Below are 20,328 nucleotides of genomic sequence, written 5' to 3'. Positions count from 1 at the left end.
GAGAAAGCAGGGCAGAGTGGAGGCAGGTGGAACAAAGAGTAACAGAATAAAGGAAATTCTCAGTAAGAGAAACATGGAGGGTGGAGGGGGTTGCAACCAAATGAAGATGTCCTTGCCCTTGCCCAGCCTGAAGAGGCAGCACAGGCTCTGCCCTCAGCAGCTCTGTGAGCCATTAGGGTGGTAGACAGGTGGGCTCACCAACTGGAGGTGGGCGTCAGTCGGTCCTGGTCAGGGAAGTCCCTGCCCTATTGGTGGAGGGACACTGAGCAACCTAATTGCTCCTCTGTACCTCCTTGCATCATCCCTAGAATGTAAACAGTAACAGTGCCACCTCCTAGGGCCGCAAGCGTGCACGGGCCCTGTGCCTGGCTGGCAGACAGCCCACGGGGCCCAGGAGCCACTCTAACAAATCCCAGCCTCAACTCCCTGAAGCCCATTGATAGCACAATGCCCAGCCCATCAGAAGGGCTGGAGAAACGGGAGCTCCTGCTCCTGAGGTCATCAACTGTGACTCAAAGCCAGCTGCTCAGACGTAGCAGCTTTCAGGTGCCCCACTTCTCTGGAAGGACCATCTCTCTCAGCCCCAGTCCCCACCCACTACAAATGAAATCGAGTAAAAGCAGGTGCTCTGAAGAGAGAGCAAGCTGCACCTGCCTCCAGGTGGGGGAGAGGGATCACAACCCGGCCCAGCCCCCCTCTCCCACGGCCTGCCTGCGGGTTCTGCTGCCTTCACAGCTGTGCCTGCATGGTGACGTACTGTCCTGCCCTACCAGGAGGAGTTTGGGGCCAGCGCAGCCCTGCTATCTGCCAAGGAAGCTCTGCTGGTCTGGTGCCAGCGGAAGACGGCCGGCTATGCCAACGTCAACATCACCGACTTCTCCCGCAGCTGGAGTGACGGGCTCGCTTTCAGTGCCCTCATCCATGCACACAGGTGTGCACCAGGGAGCACAGCCCCAGCACCCTCTCAGCCCCGACCAGGTCTGGGGCCGGCCTCAGCCTCCCTCTCAGAGGCCCCCACCGCTGACCAGGGAGAATAGGCTGGGGTCCTCAACCTGCCCATCTCCCACATCCCCCTGGCCCCTGCACCCTGGGCACAGAAGTGGAGAAGGCTGAGAGCCGAGGCCCTCCCCCTTCACTAGGAAATCCCATGGAATCGGCCCTGGACCCCAGCCTTTCTCCACTTTCTGTTTCCCTGACTCTATTCTCAGTCCTCTCCCTGCCAAGTACCTACCCTTTTGGAGCTTTTCCCCCATAAGCCTGGTCCCTGAGGGGAAATTAACCCCCCTTCTCCATCAGAGCCCCATTCCTTCATTAGGGGCTCAGACTACCGCCAGGGGAAACTAATGTGTGGGTAAGATGTGAATGGCCAATAGGGCCTGGTTTGCCTTTTTTTTTTTTTTAAGATTTTATTTATTTATTCATGAGAGACACACAGAGAGAGGCAGAGACAGGCAGAGGGAGAAGCAGGCCCCCTGCAGGGAGCCCGATGTGGAACTCAATCCCGGGATGCCCTGAGCCAAAGACAGATGCTCAACCACTGAGCCACCCAGGTGCCCCTGGTTTGCCTTTTTAACAAGTCCCTTAGACCCAAGCAGTAAATTACTCTGGCGAAGAGCTCTGCTTACCTTCTGTCCAGGCCAGACCTGCTTGACTACTGCTCCCTGCATCCCAAGCGCCCACTGCACAACCTTGACCTGGCTTTCCACGTGGCTGAGCAGGAACTGGGCATTGCTCAGCTGCTGGACCCCGAGGACGTGGCGGCCCTCCAGCCTGATGAGCGTTCCATCATGACCTATGTCTCCCTCTACTACCACCACTTCTCCCGCCTACACCAGGAGCAGACTGTCCAGAGGAGACTTGCTAAGGTTGGTGACCAAGGGAAGGTGGCACCACAGAGAGGTACGGTGAGCACGGTCTCTGGAGGCAGACACATCTGGCTTTGAAGCCTGCCTCTGCCACTTTCTAGCTGTGTGGCCTTGCCCGTGTCCCCTAACTTCACTGTGCTTCCTCTGTCATATGGAGCCGATAGTGCCTGGGGTAATAGAAGGCTGCCATGAGTGTTGAGCCCAATGCCCAGCACAGGGCCTGGCACACAGGGAAAGCCAGGTGAGCATCATCCCTTCCTGTCCCCACCCCTCCCCCCCTTAGGTTGTTAAGCTCCTAATGGGATTGAAAAGCTCAGAGAGTCAGACTCTAACATCAGTGCACAAGCAGCTCTGCTGCTCAGTCCATGTTTCAGGGGCTCCCTTACCCTCTGGGCACAGTGGCAGATGCGGAGGCCTGGGAAGGCTGTGCTCAGGGTTGGTGTCTCAGTTAGGGAGGGGGTAGATGATCAAGGCCAAGGGCTTGAGCTGCTTTAGGGACGCGGGGGCCTTAGGGAAGGGAAAGGTGGCTCACAAAAAGGACAGTATAGACCTCACCCAGAGGTGAGGCCTAATGGGGTAAAAGAAAATGGAGGAAGGCAGGATGGGTGTTCCCCCACTCCGGGGTCTAACGTGCAATGCAGGCAGACACGCTTCTCCGGGGGCTGGAAGAACCCCCACTTTAGTGCAACTTCAGGGCGGGAGGGAGGAAGCTACCACCCTCCCCCCACAACCCACAACCCCCCCCCCCCAATCCTGGCAGTCACTCAGCAGTCGGCAGGGCCGTGCTCCACTCCAGGGCCTGCTCCGAGGTCCTGCCCTGCACCCTTCTCTTGCCTCCTCCAGATCCTGCTTCAGCTGCAGGAGACCGAGGAGCTGCAGACCCAGTACGAGCAGCTGGTGGCCGACCTGCTGGGCTGGATTGCAGAGAAGCAGGTGTGGCTGGAGGCGCGGGATTTCCCAGACTCCTTGCCTGCCACGCGCCAGCTGCTGGTGGCCTTTGCCTTCTTCCGCACCCAGGAGAAGCCCCCGCGGCTGCAGCAGCGAGGGGCCACAGAGGCCCTGCTCTTCCGGCTGCAGACCGCGCTCCGGGCACAGAACCGCAAGCCCTTCCTGCCTAAGGAGGGCCTGGGCCCTGCAGAGCTGTCCCAGCGCTGGGCAGGCCTGGAGCACGCAGAGGCCTCACGGAGCCAGGCCCTGCTGCAGAGGCTCCTGCAGCTAGAGCGGTTGGAAACCCTGGTCCGGCACTTCCAGCGCAAGGCAGCCCTCAGGGAAAGCTTCCTGACAGACACAGAGCACATGCTGGACCAGGCCGCGGCCGCAGCCCCGCCAGCCAGCCTGGCTGCAGTGGAGGCAGCTGCCCAGAGGCTGGGAATGCTAGAGGCCAGCATCCCGCCCCAAGAGGCCCGCTTCCAGGCCCTGGCTGAGATCTCAGACATCCTCCAGCAGGAGCAGCACCATGACTGGGCAGATGTGGCCTGCAGGTGAGCCCAAGCACGGAAACCATCCTCAAGATAGGCTAAGGCCTTCCTGTCATACCCCTATCTTTACATGTGCCCATTCCCAGCCATAGAGGTATGATCTATAGGTTCGAGGCTCCCTTTAAAAGCTGTACCTCCCACCAATGCGTGAAGTTCCAGCATCCATAATTGACCCCTTTGGGTAAGGCACTGCCCTGTCTAGATAGCTCTTATTAATTCTTTCACTAAACAAACATTTATGTCCCAAGCCTGTTTGAGGTGCTGGAGATTTAGTAGTGAAGAGGGCAAACAATAATCCTTCTGCTCACAGAGCTTACACACTACTAAGGAAAACAAAATATGCATATGGTACCTGAGATAGTGATAGAAAAAAAATAGTAATAAAGCATAGAAGATTATGAAGTGGCAACACGGGGGGAAGGAGTTAGATTGGGTGGTCAGAGGAAGTTCACTTTTGAGCAAAGACCAGAAAGGAGTGAGGGAGTCAGCCATACAAATGTGGGAACAAACTATCCAAGGCAGAGAAAATGGCTAATGCTGTGTGCCAAGGTGGGCACATGTCTGGCGTGTTTGAAAAATAGCATGGAGGCCAGCATTGAAAAACAAGAAGTCTTAGAGGTCAAAAACAAAGAAAACAAGTAGTCTTAGAGGTCAAAGAAGTACAGGGGCAAAGGGTAGAGGCAGATAACATGCTATGATCTGTAGGGCACAGTAAAAACCGGATTTATTCAGAGGAAGATGGAAAACCAATCACAGGAGGCCTTCAGCAGAGGAGTAGCACAGTCTAACTCCCGTGCTACAATGATCATTCTAGATGCCATGTTGGGAACAGACTGAAGGGGCAGAAGCAGAGAGACCACTTATGAGGCTATTGTAATCACCTAGGCCAGAGAGAAGCAACAGAGGCCATGAGAAATGGTGGGATTCTGGATATATTTTGAATCCAAGAGGATTTACAGACAGATCAGAGATGGGGTGTGAGAAAATGAGTTCTTGAGATCTTAGCCCAGGCTACTAGAAGGATAGAGTTGCTATCTATCATCTGAGATGGGGACTGGAAAGAAGGCTTGGGGCCCCTGAAGACCTAAACCCCACAGACCCTCCTTCTGGCTTCTCTGCCAGTGTCTAAGAAGCCAGAACACAATGTCCCAACCACCCCAGGCTAGGATGCTCCAAGCTCCCAGCCACCAGGCACAGGATCCTCCATGACCACCAAACCCCCTGTCCACCAGCTGCAGACCCCGAGGTGGCTTCCTCCCTGCACTCTCCCCACCCCACCAGCCCAGTAAAGACCACCCTTACTCTCATGCCCTCCAGGCAATTAGAGATCAGTGGGCGCTGGGAGCAAGTCCTTGAGCGTCTCCAAGGGCAGAAGAAGCAGATGGCAGACCTGCAGGCTGTGCTGAGCTTGCTGCAGGGGGTGGAGAGCACCTCCAACCAGCTCAAGGAACTCCAGGTGGGCCCTGCACCAGCAGATCCCGAGGCAACACAGCAGGGTACACCTGCCTGGCACTCACGGGGCACTCTGGGACCACAACGATCACCTGTCCATCCCTGGCCAGGTGCTGGCCAGCTCCACAGCCTGTGGGCAGCAGCTGGCAGAAACAGTGGAGCTGCTGCAGAAGCATGACCTGCTGGAGGCCCAGGTCTCGGCACACGGAGCCCATGTGCACCATCTTGCCCTCCAGACGGCCGAGCTGGACTCCTCCACGGGCACTAGTGTGGAGGTGCTGCAGGCCGAAGTCCAGGCACTCGCCCAGCTCCACCAAAGCCTGGTGTCTCTGGTCAGGGCCCGGTAAGAGCTCCCCCCACCCTCTTACCTTCTCCAGAACTTTGTGAGCAACCCACTGTACCTCCTGCCGGGGTTAAAATACTGCTGACTTGGCAACTCCCTCCACACTGACCCTCACCCCTGAGTCTTCTGGGTCCCCCATTCAGTTATCCAGGAAAAGAAAACTCCTGTTTAAGGGGAGGTGTCTGAGCCTGGTGGGGAGCGCGCACGCGCACACACACACACACACACACCCCCGCCCCCGCCACCAATGTCTTTGGTGCCCCTCGCCATCCCTCAGACGGACCCTGCTGGAGCAGACCCTGCAGCACGCAGAGTTCCTGGACAGCTGTGAGGAGGAGGAAGCCTGGGTGAGGGAGCACGAGCGGCTGGTGGAGGGTGAGGCCCTGGGCAGGGACCTCGGCACCCTCAGAGCGGCCCTGCGGAAACACAAGGTACCTGCCGCCCGCGCCCTGCCGTCCCCATCTTGCCGCCGCCCCTCTCCGCCCTCGCACCCAGTGCGACTGTGCCCCCCAACCAGGCCCTGGAAGCCGAGATCCGCCGCCACCAGGCTGTGTGCGCCGACCTCGTGCGGAGGGGATGCGACGTGGGCGCCCCCGGACTCCCCACGAGGCCGGGTCCCCGCGAGAGGGCCGAGGCGCTGCAGGGCGCGGGGCAGCGGCTCCGGGCCCGGGCGGCCAGCTGGGGGGCGCGGCTGCAGGCGGCGGCGCTGGTCCAGCAGGTAGGGGCGGGGGGGGGGGAGGGGGGGCCGGCCGGGGGCGGGGCGGGGGGGGGCCGGGCAGGGGGTGGGGCGGGGGGGGCCGGCCGGGGCTCAGCCTGCCCCCCTCCCCGCAGTACGCGGCGGACGCGGCGGACGCGGCGTCGTGGCTGCAGGAGCGGCGCCTGGCGCTGGAGGGCGCTCCCCGCGGGCCGGCCCGGGAGGCGGCCGGGGCCCTGCTGCGGAGCCACGGGCGGCTGGAGCGCGCGGTGCACGCCTTCGGGGCCGAGCTGCGGCGGCTGGACGAGCAGGCGCGGGCGGCCGCCACCCAGGTGTCGCTCACGGTGCGCGGCGGGGTCCCAGCGCTGCAGCCCTGCTGCCCTGACCACACAGAAGGTGCCAGCGGGAGGGCTTCTGTGGCGCCGACCCGGGCATCGTGGCCTCCCCCACCCCGGGGCTTGGGGGCGCCCCACCCTCCGCAGCAGCATCCTACCCACGGCCACGCGCACGCGTACGGAGCTCAGCCAGGATGGTTTGGCTTTGCTCATTTTGCCCGCCCGTTCCTCCTGGACCGCCCCCTTTACTCTCAGCAGCCCCCCCCCCCCCCCAGCCTTCTGTGCCCAGGGGAGCCCCCTCTGGACACGCTGCCCTCTGTTCTGTCAGCACAGGTGGTGTCTGCCCTGAGCTCTCTAAAGAGAGGCCGGAGGACCCCGGGGACCTGGAGTGAGGTTTCCTGCCGCCCTGGCCCCCTGGGAACAGAGAAGATGGCCCTCTCTGCTGAGCTCGACCCTGACTTTGACCCTAACACCATACTCCAGGCACAGGACTGCTTGAGGCGGGACTATGAGGGTCTGCGGGTCCTGGCAAAGGTAACGCTCTTGTTCTAGAAAATGTTCATGGAGCAGACCCTGAGCTATGAACCCAGGGACAGAGCAGTTACTGGACATGCACGCTGCCCTCAAGGAGCTTCCGTCAGGGCAGAGAAGATGAGAAGTCATTAGGTGGCTGTGGGCGTGATGGGAGCCCAGGTCAGGCTGTGAGTCAGGGAGGGCATTCTGAGGGGAGGACATAGGCTGAGCCTGGAACAAGGAGAGGCTAAGAGCAGGGAAAGCCGGAGGGAGGGCGGGGGAGACTGGGGCGGGTGTTCTGGGGAAAGACCATGCCCTAGGCAGGACCTATACCAAGGCAGGAAGGAGGCCCTGAAGGAGTTAAGGCCAGAGTGCCTGGAGCCCAGGAGTGAAGCCGGGAGTGGTGGGTGGTAGGAGAGCCTGGAGGGGTGGCGGACCAGGCCAGACAGAGCCAGGTCCCACAGAGGTAAGGCTGTCCCAAACAGCCAAGCTGGATCTAAAGAGCACACTCTGCCAGGGCCCTCGACCTGATGCTAAGCTCTTGTGAGCTCCGTCTTCTGGGCCTCTGACGGAGGGCGCCGGGCCCAGCAGTGGGGCGGGGACCCTCTCTGGCCCTGGCTCTGAGCTCTGCTGGTCACGGAGTCAGGATGATGGGTCTGCCCTGAGGGCCCTATGGGGAGGCTGACCCTCACCCCAACCTCTGGGCCGGCCTCTCCTCAGCACCGCAGGGCACATCTGGAGGAGGCAGTAGCCCTGTTTGGATTCTATGACTTATGTGGGGAGCTGCAGTCATGGCTGGAGAACCAGACAGCACTGCTCCAAATGCTGCAGCCCCAGGCCGACGATAACGTGGAGGTCGCGCAGCTCAAATATGAGGTACCGCCCCTGTGGACCCGAAGTGGGGGTCTTAGCTGCTTGATCCTTCTGCCCTTCCTCATTCCTATCCTCCTCCCTCCCTGCCGGCTCCTGCCTCTCTGTTATTTGCTCCTGTGCCTGATTGTCCATGTTAGTTGGCTTCCTGTCTGGGAAGAAAGAGCAAGGGATCTGGCCTTGCATTTTTAATGAGGTATAACTGATATGTGACGTTACATTAGTTTCAGATATGCAACATAATGATATTTGTATATATTGTGGAATGATCACAATAATTCTAGTTAACATCAATGTATTATATTATTAACATAATGACTCGACACATGTCTATGTTGTAAAATGTACACCACGGTAAGTCTAGTTAATGTCCATCACCCCACGTAGTTACAGAATTTATTTCTTGGGATGAGAACTTTTAAGATGTACTCTCTTAGCAACTTTCAAACACTGCAACACGGCATTATTAATTGCAGTCCCCAGGCTTACCTTATATCCCCATAGCTTATTTATTTCATTTTTTTAAGATTTTATTTATTTATTCATGAGAGACACAGGGGCAGAGACATAGGCAGAGGGAGAATCAGGCGACTCGCAGGGATCCTGATGTGGAACTCAATCCCAGGACCCTGGGACCACCCCCTGAGCCAAAGGCAGATGCTCAACCACTGAGCCACCCAGGCGTCCCAACTTACTTATTTTATAGCCTCATTACCCGTTTCACCCACCCCTTGATTCCCCACCTCTGGCAACCACCAATGTGTCTTCTGTCTCTATCTGGTTTTATTTTGTGTTTTTAGATCCCCCATACAAGTAAGATCATCCAGTATTTATCTCACTCTACCTCATTTCATTTAGCATAATGCCCTCATGGTCCATCCACCTTGTCCCAAAGGGCAAGATTTCATTCTTTTTTATGATATGAAAGAAATATTTATTTCTGTTGTATGTGGTGTGTATATATACCACATTTTCTTTGTCCATCCATCAGTGGACAGTTAGGCTGCTTTCATATCTTGACTATTGTAAATAATGCTGGTACAAATGGGAGGGGGGTGCAGATACCTTTTCAAATGAATGTTTTCATTTTCTTTGGATAAATACCCAGAAGTGGAATTGCTGGACCATATAGTAGTTCTATTTTCCATTTTGTTTTTGAGGAACCTCCATATTATTTTCCATAGTACCAATTTACATCCCTAACAGTGCACAATGGTTTCCTTTCCTCCACATCCTCACCAACACTTACTTCTAGTATTTTTGAGAAGAGCCATTCTCACAGGTGTGAGATGATCTCTCGTTGCAGTTTTGATTTGCATTTCCCTAAAGATTAGTGATGCTGAGTATCTTTTCCTATGTCTGTTGGGCATCTGAATGTCGTCTTTGGAGAAATGTCTATTCAGGTCCTCTGCCTATTTTTCAATCTGATTATTTGCTTTTAGTGTTGAGCATTTTGAATTTATTGCTGTATATGGTGTAAGGTAGGGGTCCAGTTTCATATTTTGCATGTGGCTGTCCAGTTTTCCCAGCACCATCTATTGAAGAAACTGTCCTTTCCCCATGGTATATTCTTGGCTCCTTTATCATAAATTAATTGACCTTGTGTGCATGGCTTTATTTCTGGGCTCTCTATTCTGTCCCACTGATCTATGTATCTGTTTTTATGCGAAGACCACACTGTTTTGATTACTATAAATAATTACTGTAGTTTAATATAGTAAACTATATAGTTTGAAATCAGGGAGTGTGATGCCTCTGACTTTCTTCTTTCTCAAGATTGCTTTGGCTATTCAGAGTCTTTTGTGTTTCCATATAAATTTTAGGATTGTTCTATTCCTGCGAAAAATGCTATTGGAGTTTTGATAGGGATTATATTGAATTTGTAGGTTGCTTTGAGTAGTTTGGACATTTTAACAATATTAATTCTTCCAGTCCATGGGCATGATAGATCTTTCCATTTGTTTGTGGGTTTTTCCTAATTTCTTTCATCAGTGTCTTAGAGTTTTCAGTTCAGTCTCCCATCTCTTTTGGTTAAATTTATTCCTGGGTATTTTAGTCTTCTTTTTTTTTTTAAGATTTTATTTATTTATTCATGAGAGGCACAGAGAGAGAGAGAGAGGCAGAGACACAGGCAGAGGGAGAAGCAGGCTCCATGCAAGGAGCCCGATGTGGGACTCGATCCCAGGTCTCCAGGATCACACCCTGGGCTGCAGGCAGCGCCAAACCGCTGCGCCACCGGGACTGCCCTATTTTATTCTTCGTAATGCAATTGTAAATTAGATTGTTTTCTTAATTTCTCTTTCTGATAGTTCATTATTATTGTATAGAAATGCAAAATGCTCTTATAAATTGATTCTGTGCCCTGCAACTTTACTTAATTCATTTATTAGTTCTAACAATTTGTTGGTGGGGTCTTTCGGGTTTCTGTGTATAATACCCTATCATTGACCACTAGTGACAGTTTTGCTTCTTTCTAATTTGGATACTTGGCTTTGAGTTTTTAAAGGGACCTCCAGGGAGCCCTTTAAGGACAAAGATCTCAGTCCTTTGAGAGGGTTGCAGCTCAAACACCTATGCATCAGAGCATGTCTGAGGTCATTTGTAGTCTTGAGGGCAGTATGGGAAGAGAAGCTGCCTCAAGGCCTGGGTCTTCCTTTCCCCAGAACTTCCTCACTGCCCTGTCTGTGAGAAGGGGCTATTGGGCTGAAGTCAGCAGCTCTGCTGAGCAGTTAAAGCAGAAATATCCTGAAGACACCCCCAAAATCCAGCAACAGCAGGAGGAACTGAGCTGGAGGTAAGAATGAGGGAGTGCAGGACAGGAGACAGATTGGATGCAGCTCCTGGGCCTGTGCACCTGCTTACCTACATCCCGAAATGCCAGGAGGAAACACTGGGCATGTCAGATACAGGGAGCAGAGGGTATGGGGACAGCCAGCCTAGTGGCAGCTATTGTGTGAGCCCCTGGCTAGGGCCCCAGGATGGATGGGGATGTCTCTTTGATGGAGACATCCCTGCTCCCTCTGCACAGGTGGGGGCAGCTGGAAGCCCTGAAGATAGAGAAGGAAATGCAGCTGGCACGCACCACAGATGTGTGCGGTTTTCTGTACCAGTGCAGATCCACACAGGTCCAGCTGCAAGACCTGCTACTCCAACTGGAAACCCTAGAGCTGGGGCAGTCAGAAGACAGCCACCGCACCTTGCAACTGGTCCAGCAGAAGATGCTAACACTGGAGAGGAGTGTCCACTACTTGCAAGGGGCAGCCATAAAGTACAGCCTGGGTTTGGCACAGCGATGGGGCCCTGGGAGGCAGGGAGGACCGACCAGGGCTGTGGAATGAGGAACAGGACAGGAATTGGAGGATGGGCAGGATGCACTGTGTGGCGGGCAGGGGTGCAGGTGGGGGAATGGCATGAAGAAATACTCACAGGGAAAGGGTGAGCCATGCAGGCTTGCTGTCCCCAGGCGAGGAGGAGGTGGGAGGGCAGGGTCATTTTCCCCGGGGGAGTTCAAGCCTGGACAGCAGGCCTGGGCAGGGCACTGACTAGGCGGTGGACCCCATCTCCCAGAGCTAAGGAGTCAAGCCCTACCAAGAGCCAGTCCCTGCAAGAACAGGTGGAGACGCTACAGGGACTGCTGGAGCGGGGACAGCAGCATGTGGCCCAACAGGCCAGGGTCCAGGCTGAAGCACAGGCACGGCAGAGCTTCCTGCGGGAGAGCCAGCAGCTGCTGCTGTGGATGGAAGGTGTCTGGGCTCAGCTGCATAGTGAGGAGAAGGTGGTGGACATGGCGTCAGCCCAGCAGCTGCTTCTGGAGCACAGCAATCTGCTGGAGGAGATCCGGCTGCAGCAGGAGAGGTCAGGGTGGGAGGGCATACAGGGTGTGCTCAGGCTGGCTAAGGCCTGTGGGGACAGGCCACCAGAAGGGGAGAGGCAGGAAGCAAGATGTTACCCAGGGTAGTGGTCCAGGCTGGTTTCCAGCAGGTGCTTACACAAGGTTTTGAGGAGGATGTAACTAAGAACTAGTCAGGCATCCTGCATATTTGGGGGGTGGGGGTTGTAGGGCACAATCTGAGTTTCCTGAAAAGTTTTGTGAGTTTAGGCTTGGCTATACCCCATCCAGGTGAGCCTGATGGATTGCTTTTTGTTGGGGCAGCCTAGCCTTCCAAGCCATTCTGGATAATGCAGATCCTGCAGGCTCCTGGAGTCAGATGGCTCACCCTACCTCCCCGTCTCCCCCCACCCACCCACCCTCCGCCTTGTAGGACAAGGACACCTACCTCCTCAGTATGGCAAGACCTCTCCTCCTGCAGGGATGATGGTACAGGTCCATCAGGCAGGCAGGGTCACCATGCACAGACTATAAGCTGTGCCCTGTACAGTGGGGCCTGAAGGCAGCCGAGTGGGCAGTGAATCCATCTCACCCTCTGTTTGCCAGATTCTACTAATGCTTCAGGGCCTCCTCACCTCAGAGGAAGTGGAGCCTTTTTCTGATCCACACAAGGGTGTTACCTGTCCCCAAGCTGTGTGCCTGGGCGCTCAATTCACTGAAAGAGGCACCCTTCCTAAATGCTCATGGGCTGGCACTGGCTTTTCAGGCAGGCATGTATGTGGTTTGAGGGATTTTTCTACTTGCCTGGGCATCAACCAATAGGACAGTGTTCTGGAGCAGCGGTGTGACGTGGCAGGGAGCGTGACAGCTGTTAAGACCTAAGTAGTGTGCTAGGCCCATTACATTCTGTGTGTCAGTAGTGCTCCAGGGCACAGTTCTTCTATGGGGCGAGTGAACCTGCGGGGAAGGGCTTACCAGCCTCAGGCCCCTGCCAGTTACCCTTTATCAGAACTCCAGAATGAATGAGCAATGAGAGGGGAGGAAGGATGGGGTGAGAGGAGTGGGTGGGGTTTGACCTTCTGCCTGTCATTGTGGACAGGCTGCGGCAGCTGGAGGCTTGGGGCCAGCCTATTTCAGCCCTGGATTCCCCGGACTCCCAAGAGGTGGCCCATGCTCTGGGGCTCCTGAGCCAGCAAGGCCAGGGCCTGCAGGCCGCCTGGGAGCAGAGACAGCAGCGGCTGCAGGAGGGACTGGAACTGCAGAGATTTGGCCATGATGTAGATGGTTTCACTGCCGCCTGTGCCAGCCGCGAGGCCTTCCTGGAACTGGACAACCTCGGGGTAGGGAGCCAGGGATACGGGGCTGCAGTGCCACTTCCCCACCACTGGAGGGGGCTCTGAAGCCAGCAACCGTGACTCCCCATCTCTGCACCCCTAGGAAGATGTCGGGGAGGCCCAGCGCCTGCTGCAGCAGCACAAGGAGTTTGGGCGGCTGCTGAGCATCCTTGGCCATCGAGCAGAGGCTCTGCAGGCACGCGGGGAGAAGCTGGCCCTGAGCCAACACCTTGCTGCGCACAAGTGAGTCCAGGCCTGTCTGGGCAGCACCTGCCCCCCTCTCTCGGCCTGTACAGGCTGCTGCCTGGAGGCTGGGAGAGAGTGCGGGGCGTGGGGCCGAACCCGGCACACCATGGGCGGCAACAGGCCTTGGGCAGAGGGGAGCCTCCCTGAGCCTTCCCTGATCCGGCCTCCAGGGTCCTGGTGCAGCTGCAGAGCATCCAGACACAGTGGACCAGGATCCAGGAGAGGAGTGAGCAGAGGAGGAGGCAGCTGCTGGCTTCTCTCCAGCTCCAGGTGAAGGGGCCTCCCCAGCAGGACTGCCTTGGAGTCTACTGCTGCGCTCACCCTTCTGCACAATGCAAAGCTCTTTACAGTTTGCAAAGGTCTTTCCCATGTGTTATATCATGGACCCTCATCGCCCCTCTTGTGAGACAGACATTCTGGCTCTGATTTTTCCAGATGAGAACAGGCTAAGGCCATACTGTTCAGAGGCAGGACTGGACCTGAAGTCCTAATAAACCCCCTTGCCCTCCCTCATCCGGCAACTTCCCTTCCTCATTTCTGGCCACGCTCTAGGTTTACCCATGGGCCATGGGCACCAGCTGCAGACCTCGGCTTTGTAAGATATTTGTTCAGCCCAGGCTCTGAGCTGGGCCTAAGTAGCATAAGCCTCTTTGGGGAGAAATGGCTGGACGTGATTTAAGGTGGGTTGGAGTAGTGGGAATGGACCAAATGCTCTTCTTCTCTGGGCACAGGACACCATGGGGCCAGGCTGTCACTCCCTGGGCTGCCTCCTACTGTGAGGGGGAAACCTTTCTCTACCAATCTCAGCTTCCCTGTCCCTACTTGCAAGCGGTCACCCCAGCCCCCACCTTGCACACTAGGATTGGCTCTGGCTCCTGCTCTTTCCCATGGGGGTCCATGAGACCCCCTCACCTCTGCTCGTGAGACCCATTCTCTTCTGGTTCTTGGGCAGAAATGGAAGCAGGATGTGGCAGAGCTGGTGCTGTGGATAGAGGAGAAGGGACGGAGGGCAGCAGATGAGCCTTCCCGAGAGCCCAGCAAAGTCCTGCAGCAACTCAGGCAGCACGAAGCAGCTGAGCGCGAGTTGCTGGCCAACCTTGGGCACGTGGAGGGCCTGCAGCAGGTGGGGGCACGGGCCGAGGGTGCAGGGCCTATTCCTCTTCAAATTCCCAGCCCTGGTGTATGGTGTGCTTTCGTGGAACAAACTCCCTGAAGGAAGAGTCATTCTCCGTTATCTCAGAATTAGGATCCCACAGACTCCTCCTCCACTCAGCTGGGTACCCCTCTGTCTTAGTCCCCAAACAGCCTGGAATGTTTCCATTGGCTCTCCCCCCGCCCCCACCCGCCCCCAGCTCTGAGGGCAGTTCCAGTGCCTGCTGCCTCCACCTGAACAAAACCTTCCCTACTGCAGTCTGCTGCCCGCTCACCTGGCTCTACCTGGGGGCATCAGAGGAAAGCCCGCCCACCTCTGCCCACAGATTTGGGGCCAAATGAAATGCTCAAGTGCTTGCAGCCTGTAGAAAGCAACCTGTAGCCAACTACCCCCGCCCACCTCTGCCACTTGAGTCCAGCCTGCTGTGGCCACTCACGGTACCAGCAACTCAACAGAATTCCCTTAGTCTTTGTGTCCACTCCAGGTTGGGAGACAGCTGTTGAGCAGCAGGCCCCAAGCCCAGGAAGATGTGCAGAGCAGCCTCCAGGGCCTGAGGAACAAGTGGGAAGCAGTGAAGCGCAAGATGGCGGAGCATGGGGACCAGCTCCGGCAGGCGAGGCAGCAGGCCCAGCTTCTGGGGCTGCTGCAGGTGGGCCGAAGGGAGGGGCGGGGCACAGGAGGGAGACTGGGGCTGTGCTGGGCTAGGCTGGGTGGGAACAGGCAGGAAGGGAGGGGAGGGGAAGAGTCTGGGTGTTCTGCTTACTCTGGAGTAGCCCTCTTTAGAGGCCTCTGGCCTGTGGCGAGTTGAGCCTGGCTTTGCCAACTTAGAACTGTCTCCTGTGTGTGCAGTGTGTAGTCAGCACAACTTGAATCCCCACAGAGGAAAAAGCACGAGGGGATAGGAGTGTTGGCGAGGCTCAGGGGGAAGGTGGTAGGTGGACAACAGCAAGGTTAACAGTCTCTAGTAGGTCCTCCGTGAATCCGGTGAGCTGCAAGCAGTGTGGGCTGCTGTACTGCAGAGCCTGATCCATACCCTGCGCCCTCCCCAGGATGCCAAGAAGAAGATGGAGCAGCTGGAGGGGGCCCTGCAGAGTGCAGAAACCGGGCAGGACCTGGGCTCGAGCCGGGGGCTGCAGAGGCAGCACTGCCAACTGGAAAGGGAGAGCCAGGCACTGGCCAGCAAGATGGCTGCTCTCGTCTCCCAGGCCCACCAGGGGCTCACTTCCCAGACCGTCATGGAGGAGACCCAAAAGTACCTACTGAGGTACCCACCTGCTTTTCCATCTTCACCCCATTGTGTGCCACCCCCAGCACATGAACATTAGGATGGTTTCTACCCAGTGAGCCCAGCAGCAGCATCCATAGGACCTGAGGTGGTCCAGACCTCCTTCTGAGTAAAGTCATTCCCAGAACAGGAAGGCCAGAGACCCCAACCAGGCTTCCTCAGCACCCCACAATCTGAAGTCAGGCAGGTTGTCTGGGTGAAAGGTTGGGCCCCAGGCCCAGCTGCCTGCCAGTCATCAGATGAGGCTTTCCTCTGTCCGCTACTTTGTTCCTCATGGGTCCCTGGTTGGGCTGTGGAAAGCCCCACCAGGGGAGGCCACCTGTTCCCAACCACCACCATCTCTTCTGCCTCCACCCAGGTTCGAGTCCCTGCAGGGCCATCTGGCTGCCCGGCGCCTACAGCTGCAGGCCTCAGTTGGGCTGTACCAGTTCTACCAACTGAGTAACCTGGAGCTCACTTGGGTGGCCGAGCACATGCCCAGTGCCAGCTCCGCCAAATGCTTGAGTGGTGCCCAGAGCCTTCGCCACAAGCACGAGGTAACGGTCCCCTTTTCAACTCTCCAGATCCCTGACATCCCATTCTAGACCTCAGAAGCCTTCTGTCATGAAACGGTGTATCCTGATTTCCAAGTCTCTGCCCCCAGTTATTCCCTGCCCAGGAGTTTTGCCCCTGTGGGAGCCAGAGCCGCCTCCATGGCTCTGTTCCAGTCTCCCTGTGACTGAGGGCGGCAGCCCCTCATCCTGTCCTGTGGCAGGAGCTCCAGGTGGAGGTGAAAGCCCACCAGGGACAGGTGCAGCAGGTGCTGGGTTCTGGACGGAGCCTTGCAGCCTCAGGGCACCCCCATGCCCAGTGCATCGTGGAGCAGTGCGAAAAGCTGGCAGGCCGCTGGGCAGAGCTGGAGCAGGCATGTGAGGTGCAGGCCCAGTGCCTGCAGGAGGCTGTCGTTCTGCAGCAGGTAGGATGCATCGAGCACCAGGATTGGGGGGAGTGGCGAACGTCCGGCAGCCACCGCGAGTGAGGCGTGCAGGGGCTGGCACTCTCAGAGCAGTGGGTCAGTTGTGAACACCCGGGCCCAGGACCTGGCTAGTATCCAGTAGGCACAGAAACCTCTTTGTGCTGGCTTCTGGGGAGCTTCCCATGATGTCTCCAGGGGGTGGTGGAGGATCCCATCTGACATCATCAAGGTGAGGTGTCCTCATTCTTGGCAGTGTTTTCTGGCTGCATCCGAGCTAGAGGACTGGGTGAAGGCAAAGCAGCCACTGGTGAGCAGTCAGGACTGTGGTGGAGACCAGGGAGCCACCGTCAGGCTCATTGAAAAGCACCAGGTACCATGTCCTGGGCAGCCTCCACACATCCTGGACTGGGATGACGATGATCCACAAGGGGAGGGCTGTCACCCTCCTAAAGGGCACATCCTCCTTCTCAGAGCCCCACTTTTTCTTCTGGAAGACATGCCCAGCTTCCTTTCCTGCCAGCCCAAGTCTAGCAAGGTACCCTGCCCATCCGCAGGGCTCCCTTTCTGCAGACAACCCTTTGAAGAACTCCTGTCCCTTTCTTTTGTCTTTTGACCAGTTTATACCCCTGTGACCTCAGGATTTCTCTGGCTTCTTCCTCTCTTGCCCAGCACTTTCTCCTCTCTTGGAGTCACCTATTTTAACCCACTCCACATTTTCCACAGGGTTCTTCCTCTCACACTTTGAATGTCATCCTTCAAATTAATCAAGTGCTCTCCTGAAACCTACCTCCCCCCGCAAGCAGCCCCTAGTTAAAGGGAGGGAGGCCTGGAGTACCCTCCCCTTTCCGGAATCGGACTCTCAGGACCACACAGCTCTGGGCCCCACAGCAGCTCCAGTTCTGGTTGGCACTGAAGCATCCTCTTGTCTGGACATGGTTTTGTGTAGAGCCCTAGTGGTTGGTATTTCCATGTCTTGTGACTGAGGACTCTCAGCCGTTCCTACAGGGTGTGCCTGGAGCTATGACCTTGTGGTGCTCTGGTATTCCAGACATCCTGGGCAGCTCGCTTAACCCTGGCCATCTCTGTCTACTCTATTGGGAGGGTCTATGCAGTGCCTCTAGTACCTTCCTTTCCCTGGCCCCAGTTACCCAGCATTTACACTTCCTTGCTAAATAGCAAGCCCTCTGAGGGCTATGTCCTCACTTTTCTGGAACAGTAAGAACTCCATCAGTTTTGGGTAGGTAGATGATGGATGGACACATGGATGGGTTAAAGATGAATGGATGGGTAGATCAATGTATGGGTAGATGGGTACATGGATGGGTCTGACATTCAGGGGTGAATGGATGGGTGGGTAGGTGAATGTAGAGGTGAATGAGCCACCAAGTCTGAGACTGGCCTGGGTCCATGTGTACTGGCAGGCCCTACGGCAGGAACTAGCTCTTCACTGGAGCTCCTTGGAGGAGCTTGACCAGAGGGTCCAAACCCTGGCTGGCCCTGAGACCTCTGAGCAGCTGGGCGTGGTACGGGAGAGGCTCCGGGAGCAGCTGCAAGTGCTGCAGGAGTTGGCCGCCAAACGGTAAGGAGCACTGTACCCACTCTGGGTAGGGGGGCCTAGCCACAGTTGACTGTCCCCATACTGTGACCCTGAGTTGGAAGGACACTATGGTTCCAGGCCTACAGAGATGTGTCAGATGAGTCCTTGCTGGGTGATACCTCCTTCTGTCAAGTCCTGAATGAGGCCCACTGGCAAGAACTCAGCCCACCAGCTCCCAGGTCCCATTTCTTCCCTGTAGATGCACCCGCTGCCCTGTACTGTCCTCCTTGGGTTTAGTGTTCCCTGAATCCAGAGCCACAGGCTTATGCAGACCATGAATAAGCTCCTTCAAGGTGCCCCCTCCAGTTGGGCCAGCTGTCCCCAGGGGAGTGGGCAGCTCACCTGGGCGAACTGGGCTGTCCCCACAGGGGCTGTGAGCTGGAGGGGACACTGAAACTGCATGAGTTCATGGGGGAGGCTGAGGAGCTGCGGTGCTGGCTGGCTAGCCAGAAGCAGGCAGCCAGGCCAGAGCAGAACCTCGGAGAAGACCATGAGCACATCCTGGTGAGAAGAGAGCTGGGGCTCTGAGGATACCCTCAGGTGGAAGGCTGGGGACAGTGGGCCAGCCTATAGGGCCATGGAGAAGGGGGCTGTGGCGGTCACAAGTGCTGGCTGAAGACAGGCCCTCTGAGTACAATATGGAGGCACAGTGGTTGTCCCACCCCTCATTGCCCAGATGGTCAGGAGGCACCTGCTCCCCAGGCTGCTTCCTGCCCTGCCAGTGGGGGGCCATTATGTCACCCACTCCCCTCTTCTCCTCAGCACCTCCGTTCCAGGTTTGCAAGGTTTCAGCACCAAGTGGAGCTGGGTGGCCAGCGGGTGACTACCTGCCAGCAGCTAGTAGAGAGCCTGCTGGACCTCGGGCACAGTGCGGCCCCCAATGCCCGTCAAAGGCAGCAGGACCTGCAGTGAGTGCCCAGTGGGCTAGGCCAGGGGTGCAGATTTGGGAGAGCAAGCTGTGCAGGCAGCTCCTGGGGTGTTGAGAGGGCAGGATGCTCTGAGGGCCACACTGGCTCTGCCTGCCCACCAGGTGTCCGGAGAGGGTGCTGGTCCTGGGAGGCTGGGTCAGCCTCTGGTGACCACGGTGTGTGCAGGGAGGCAGGGCTGGGTGTGCAGGTCAGGGAGTCCTGCCCAGCCCCCCCCCCCCCCCCCGACACTTTTCCAAACACTGGTTCCTGGGACTTGGGGAAGGAGATGTGTAAAAACTGCCTAGCTGCCTCCAGGCTGCTGTGGGCCCCCCCAGCCTGTGCGCTCTGAGGCCAGGCTGGACTTGTCTGTGGAACCTGGCCCGGTAGAAGTCTTAGAAGCTCAGTGAGACTTGGCTGAGTAAATAAGGAATGGAGAGAAGATGCGGCTTCTGCCCTTGAGCGTTTGTAATCTGATTGACATTTGAGACTGGACTACATAAGCTGGAAGAAATACCACAAAGCGTAGAAATCAGGCGCTGAGCAAGAGAGTGGCGAAGGACTGAATTCCTGGTAAAGGCGCACAAGCTCCAGGGAGGAAGGTTTGCAGGCAGGCCCCGAGGCAGGACAGGGGCTCAGAAGGGGAGCTTTGGGCCCGTCCTGGATGCAGCCCAGAGAGGAGGAGGCTGATGAGACTAGCGAAGGGTGGACTGACCTGTCGGTCTTCCACATGCCTGTGGACAGGGCTGCCTGGTCGGAGCTATGGGAGCTGACCCAGGCCCAAGGCCACCTGCTCCAAGATGCCGAGGTCACCCTCAGAGTACACAGAGATCTGTTGGAAGCCCTCAAGCAAGTCCGGGTATGAGCCCAAGGGGGAGAAAGGGTATTCTTTCTAGAAGTGGATCCACCCCAGGCTCATACCCCGCCTTCGATTCCTGATGGCCTTGGCCATCTCCTCACCTCAGGAAAAAGCCACAAGCCTCCCCAGTGATGTGGCCCCAGACCTGCGTGGGCTGGAGGCCCAGCTGAGAAGACACAAGGAACTGGAGCATGAGCTGGTGGGCACTGGGTGGCAGGTGAGCCATGCAGGCCCCTACAGGCCCCCTCAGGCCTGCCCATGTCTTCCTCTGGGTCTCCCACACTCCTGCAGGGCCTCTAGTAGGGCCTATTGTGCCTGGCAGGGCATGGCTTAAGGAGAGGTCTATGGGATGGAAAGGCCCTTCAGCCTCTAGGAAGACATGACCCTTCCCTCCTTATCCTCTACCCTGACCCCAGCTGCAGGAACTGCTAGAGACTGCAAGCACAGTACAGAAGCTGGGGCCAGGGCCCCAGGCCCAAGCCGTACAGCAGAGGCAGCAGACTCTGATGCAGGCCTGGGAGGCCCTGAAGCTACACGTGGAGCAGCGCCGGACCCAACTGGAGCGGGCATGCCTCCTGGCCCATTTCCACAGAGCAGTGAGGGCTCCTTCCTCTT

At 56.9% G+C, this 20,328-nt stretch overlaps 1 protein-coding gene across 1 annotated transcript in view; it reads left to right on the top strand.

Moving 5' to 3' along the window:
- Positions 1-20,328, top strand: part of SPTBN5 (spectrin beta, non-erythrocytic 5) — a 47,693-nt gene that overhangs the window by 4,595 nt on the left and 22,770 nt on the right. The window contains exons 4-31 of the mRNA XM_072808601.1: positions 774-931; positions 1,637-1,865; positions 2,709-3,346; positions 4,661-4,799; positions 4,906-5,138; positions 5,416-5,569; positions 5,656-5,856; positions 5,970-6,176; positions 6,501-6,701; positions 7,401-7,556; positions 10,214-10,344; positions 10,579-10,818; positions 11,118-11,405; positions 12,479-12,719; positions 12,817-12,956; positions 13,130-13,229; positions 13,912-14,082; positions 14,597-14,761; positions 15,162-15,376; positions 15,756-15,933; positions 16,152-16,352; positions 16,606-16,722; positions 17,774-17,931; positions 18,318-18,453; positions 18,712-18,857; positions 19,599-19,713; positions 19,820-19,930; positions 20,130-20,309. Coding sequence (XP_072664702.1) covers positions 774-931; positions 1,637-1,865; positions 2,709-3,346; positions 4,661-4,799; positions 4,906-5,138; positions 5,416-5,569; positions 5,656-5,856; positions 5,970-6,176; positions 6,501-6,701; positions 7,401-7,556; positions 10,214-10,344; positions 10,579-10,818; positions 11,118-11,405; positions 12,479-12,719; positions 12,817-12,956; positions 13,130-13,229; positions 13,912-14,082; positions 14,597-14,761; positions 15,162-15,376; positions 15,756-15,933; positions 16,152-16,352; positions 16,606-16,722; positions 17,774-17,931; positions 18,318-18,453; positions 18,712-18,857; positions 19,599-19,713; positions 19,820-19,930; positions 20,130-20,309 — 5,349 coding nt within the window. The remainder of the gene's footprint in view (positions 1-773; positions 932-1,636; positions 1,866-2,708; positions 3,347-4,660; positions 4,800-4,905; positions 5,139-5,415; positions 5,570-5,655; positions 5,857-5,969; positions 6,177-6,500; positions 6,702-7,400; positions 7,557-10,213; positions 10,345-10,578; positions 10,819-11,117; positions 11,406-12,478; positions 12,720-12,816; positions 12,957-13,129; positions 13,230-13,911; positions 14,083-14,596; positions 14,762-15,161; positions 15,377-15,755; positions 15,934-16,151; positions 16,353-16,605; positions 16,723-17,773; positions 17,932-18,317; positions 18,454-18,711; positions 18,858-19,598; positions 19,714-19,819; positions 19,931-20,129; positions 20,310-20,328) is intronic.

The sequence above is a fragment of the Canis lupus genome, chromosome 32, assembly GCF_048164855.1.
Source record: "Canis lupus baileyi chromosome 32, mCanLup2.hap1, whole genome shotgun sequence".
NCBI classification, from domain to species: Eukaryota; Metazoa; Chordata; class Mammalia; order Carnivora; family Canidae; genus Canis; species Canis lupus.
The sequence above is the reverse complement of the archived record's forward strand: the minus strand, read 5'-3'. Positions and strand labels throughout refer to the sequence as shown.